General features: G+C 39.2%; 1 protein-coding gene across 1 annotated transcript; it reads left to right on the top strand.

Moving 5' to 3' along the window:
• The first annotated feature begins 1,940 nt into the window (after positions 1 to 1,940).
• On the top strand, positions 1,941 to 4,194 carry LOC116137100 (calcium-binding protein CBP-like). Its single transcript, XM_031422789.1, has 5 exons — positions 1,941 to 2,524; positions 3,260 to 3,306; positions 3,400 to 3,575; positions 3,677 to 3,695; positions 3,965 to 4,194. The coding sequence occupies exons 1-5, from the start codon at positions 2,020 to 2,022 to the stop codon at positions 4,067 to 4,069; spliced, it is 852 nt and encodes a 283-aa protein (XP_031278649.1). The 5' UTR covers positions 1,941 to 2,019; the 3' UTR covers positions 4,070 to 4,194.
• Positions 4,195 to 4,533: the final 339 nt, after the last annotated feature.

Below are 4,533 nucleotides of genomic sequence, written 5' to 3'. Positions count from 1 at the left end.
ATTCAATAAAACATGGGCTTAAACAAAAAATAAATAAATAAATAAAACTCTCAAGCTGAATAATACTGCCCTGCCTTGTGATCAAAGGACATTCTTAATCTTCAATGTGTAATAATGCATTCTTAACTCTAAGGGGTTGACTTGACGGTTAAAGAGGTTTGTTATATTTCTTACGTTCCTAGGTTCAAATCTTATCTAACCCTTTAGGTTTGTAAGGTATTCAATGGACTTTAAGGATTATTTGAGATACGTACAAACTGACTCGGATATTCTTGTTTAAACAAAAAAAAAAAAAAAAATGCTTTCTTAGAATAAAAGAATCATTTGATCCATCGGTTAGACACATATCAACTCATTTTGCACCCGGATATGACATTAAAGCCATACATATTTTGCGCCCTTGGCTCAATAAGTAAATACAAATCATCAAATTCAAATACTTTGGTCGTAATGTTCCCTTGGTATTTTTTCATTTATTATTGAATGAAAATAAAGTATGCTGATCCAGTGGTGTCCACATGAGTTCCGTGCAATGCGCTGAAAACAAAAAACGCTCAAACAAATTCATTACCGTGCGTGGCCTAAATATCAAAAGAATAGGTAATTAGGCATTGAATGATAATTGCTATAAATTGGATATATTGAACGAGTAAACGACACGTACCCAACCAAGTTTGGCAAATTTACAAGTTTTCACCCATGGTTTCATAAATTTTAGATTCTCACCCTTAAATTAACTCTGTTAATGAATTTTTACTTCTGACACAGTTATAAATAGTGCAGTTACACTACTGCCCTTGACCTTTGATTACATCGCAACCCAGCCACCACCACCACCTACCACCACCTTTCAACAACATCACGATTGAAACCCTAAAGTTATCACCACCACCACCACCACTCACCACCATTCCACCCATCCACCACTATCGCAATCCCTCTAAACCCCAAAGTCAGCCCCGCCGCCACCAAACAATTACCATAAACCACCACTAAATTACTCACAATTCAGGCACAAACCCACCCAAAAAGCACCACCCACAGCCATCCTACCCATCCACCACCATCACAATCCTTTTAAACCCCAAAGTTAGCCTCACTGCCACCAAACAACCGCCACAAACCACCACCAAATTACTCACAAATTCAACCACGACCCACTCACAAATCCAGAAAATGAACAAGGATTGCGAGCAAGAAACAGCAATCGGTGCAACATGAGATTGTAACCGGCGTGTCAAGGGAGAAGAGAGAAGCTTGATGTCGGCGGTGGATCGTAGACTCAACGCAAACGCAACAAACTCAAGCACATGTCGCGATGGAGAGATGCAGTCGGGAAAGGTGGAAATGACAACTATTGGTGGTAGTGCTAGTGGGGGTTTTGAAGAGGATGGTGAGAGGAAGATGATGATGGAGTTAGGTGGTTTAATCAACGTTGGAACTCGTCCATATTGGGCCTGAGAACAGTCAGTCGAACAAGGTTGGGGGTCGCACAAACAATGCAAAAACGGTGCAAGATTAGTTCGAAAACGAACCAATCAGGCTTGGGAAAGGTGTAATAGGTGATGAGGAGATGATTTTTGTAGATTTTGGTGCAAAATCCAGCTAAAATCCTGGAGAGAAAGGAGGAGTGAAAGGAGAGAGAGAGAGGGGTGGGACGATTGTGTGCTAACTATTTTATCCTTCAACCATTAAATTAAACAATTTTTTGTTAATTTAAAGGTGATAATGTGGAATTTATGAGACTGTGGGTGAGAACTTGCAGATTCCTCAAACCTTGGGTGGGTAAATGTCGTTTACTTTATCTTGAACTAACGCACGTCTTTACCATCTTTAAATCTCACCACTACTTATTTCCCAATTCGTCCTTCCTTACTTAATGGCCTTTCCGTAATAATCCCTAAATTTCTTCCCCAATTCTCAATTCTCATTTCTATATAAACCCAAAATGTTCCACTTACAACCAAAATTCAAGAAAACCACTTCACCAAAAACTTAACCTTTTTATAGCAAATTAATATGTCCGGTTACCCTCAACCACCACCCGGCTACGGTTACGGCCCCGCGCAGCCGTCTCCCTACGGCGCCCCGCCGACAGCTCAGCCATACTCTGCTCAACACGGAGCCCCGCCGACCGCTCAGCCATACTCTGCTCAACACGGAGACCCGCAGACAGCTCAGCCCTACACGGCTCAGCCATATGCACCGCCGAAGACTCAACCGCACTCGGCTCAGCCGTACGCGGCTCCGTCCGCACCCTCCTACGGCGTTCCAGCTCCAGGCGGCTACCCTCCGGCGTCGGGACAGGCAGGAAACCCGTTCGCGACTCTACTGCCGTCGACTTTCCCGCCAGGCACGGATCCGAACATCATTGCGTGCTTTCAGGTAGCCGACCGCGACGGAAGTGGACTTATTGACGATAAGGAGTTACAGGGAGCTCTCTCTTCGTATAATCAGAGCTTCAGCTTGAGAACCGTTCATCTTCTCATGTACTTGTTCACTAACACTAACACCAGGAAGATCGGTGAGTTCTTCTTTCTTGTTTGTCCTTTTTCAAATTTTGATTTGCGTGAGCACGTTAGCATATAAGTTTACCGTATCCTAATTTGCGCCGGATGGTTTGTTTGCTCCTCCCGTTTACGATAGTGAAAACCGGTTTTGACACGTACTGGTGCATACTAAAATGACGAAAATATCCTTCTATTGGATGAGGTAGACTGGTAGATTTTAATTAATTAATTTGGCTGATCAATTTTGTCTTTGTGAGAGTTAAGTCTACGCGGTGTGGAAGTGAGTTTACAATTATGTCCTGGAGCATCTTTTGTACGTTACTCTGTGTAAAAGTAGGATTGTGACGTGTGCAACGCGTTTTGGAACCATTGGATTGATCGTGTTTGGTCAATTTGAAGCATCTTATCACAATACAATTTTATTTGTGGGTCATGGCCATGAGTGAATTTGAATATTTATTTATTTTTTGTCACGTGACACATGCAACGGATTTTTAATTGATTATTTCCAAATATTCTATGCCTAATCTTGTATTAACTTAACATGCAAGTATCTTAGTGACATTTAATGTCACATTTGACATTGTATATTGAAAATATTATATTTTATTGAGTAGCTGTTACTTTATTTAAACATTAGAGTGTCACATCTAATCAAATTTCAACATATTGATTTTTTGTAGTTTTGTTACTTTATTATCTGTTTGCTGCTAATCCCTAGTTATTTTATTTGAACTATTTTAATACAGGGCCTAAGGAATTTACTGCTGTGTTTCACAGTCTTCAGAGTTGGAGGGTAAATTGGATTGTTTTTTAATTTTTGGGTAATGCATTTTAAAAGTATTTTCAATCTACCTTTGTTTTTAATTAATTATTGCAATTGGCACAGGCCATTTTTGAGAAAGTAGACAGGGACAGGAGTGGAAAGATTGATGCAAATGAGTTACGGGAAGCACTTTTCAGTCTGGGGTTTGCTGTTTCACCCGTGGTTTTGGATATGCTTGTAGCTAAGTTTGACAAAACTGGAGGCAAAAGTAGGGCCGTTGAATATGATAACTTCATCGAGTATGTTCTAATTCATCCTTAGTTATCTTTTCCCCTCTTCTAATATATTATCATGTTCATGCATGTCTAACTCTATTTTTAATTGTTTTCCCTTGATGCAGGTGCTGTCTCACTGTTAAGGTGAGCTCATAACCAGCTTTGAGTCTTTGATATATGTATTTGAATATTTTTGTCATTTGCAATAGTTTTCAGTTGACAAGATGGTTGGTATCTTCGGCTTAGTTGTAAAATGAAGAATAAATGCTGAACCTAAATCATTGAAATAAGATGTTTAGGCTGCAAATTGAATGAGATATGATACTATATATTGTGTTTCAACTATTTGCTTTGAGTAAAGTTTTACTCTTGCGAATTTTGTTTTTTTATGATGGATTTGTGAACTCTTGCAGGGATTAACGGAGAAATTTAAGGAGAAGGACACCTCTTACACAGGTTCTGCAACTTTCAATTATGAGTCGTTTATGATGGCTGTTCTGCCATTCCTTATCGCCTAGGTTTAAGGTTTTGGTGATGCAATTTCTCTGTATTTTGGCATAATATTCGGTAATTAACGTGGCTTTATTTTCTTGGCTGTAAACAAGTTAAAGTTCTATGAATTTATGATTTAATCATTTAACTTGATCAACTCTTCCAAGCGATATGTGCAACATTAGGCTGTAAAATTTTTACCTACTGGGGCTTCTGGGAGAGTTGTGATTTTCTTTTTCTTTTAAATTAGTTTATGCCAAAAACCGTTTGAATTTTCGAATTTGAAATCTAAAGCTAAGTGACCACCTTTTTAATTTCAAGCATTCTTAAAGTCGTTGCTTTCCTTGTGACTGTAAGTTGGATAAAATATGTCTTTAGGTAACAAAGTACAATTAGTGTTGGATACAAGAGCTCACGACGTTCGAACCTTCTTTAAAGAGGAAAAAACACAAAGGTCTGAGGTCATAAACAGGTTATGGGTCAGCTACGG

The sequence above is a fragment of the Pistacia vera genome, unplaced genomic scaffold, assembly GCF_008641045.1.
Source record: "Pistacia vera cultivar Batoury unplaced genomic scaffold, PisVer_v2 Contig320, whole genome shotgun sequence".
Taxonomy (NCBI): Eukaryota; Viridiplantae; Streptophyta; class Magnoliopsida; order Sapindales; family Anacardiaceae; genus Pistacia; species Pistacia vera.
Note: the sequence above shows the minus strand (reverse complement) of the source record. Positions and strands in the feature narration are given on the sequence as shown.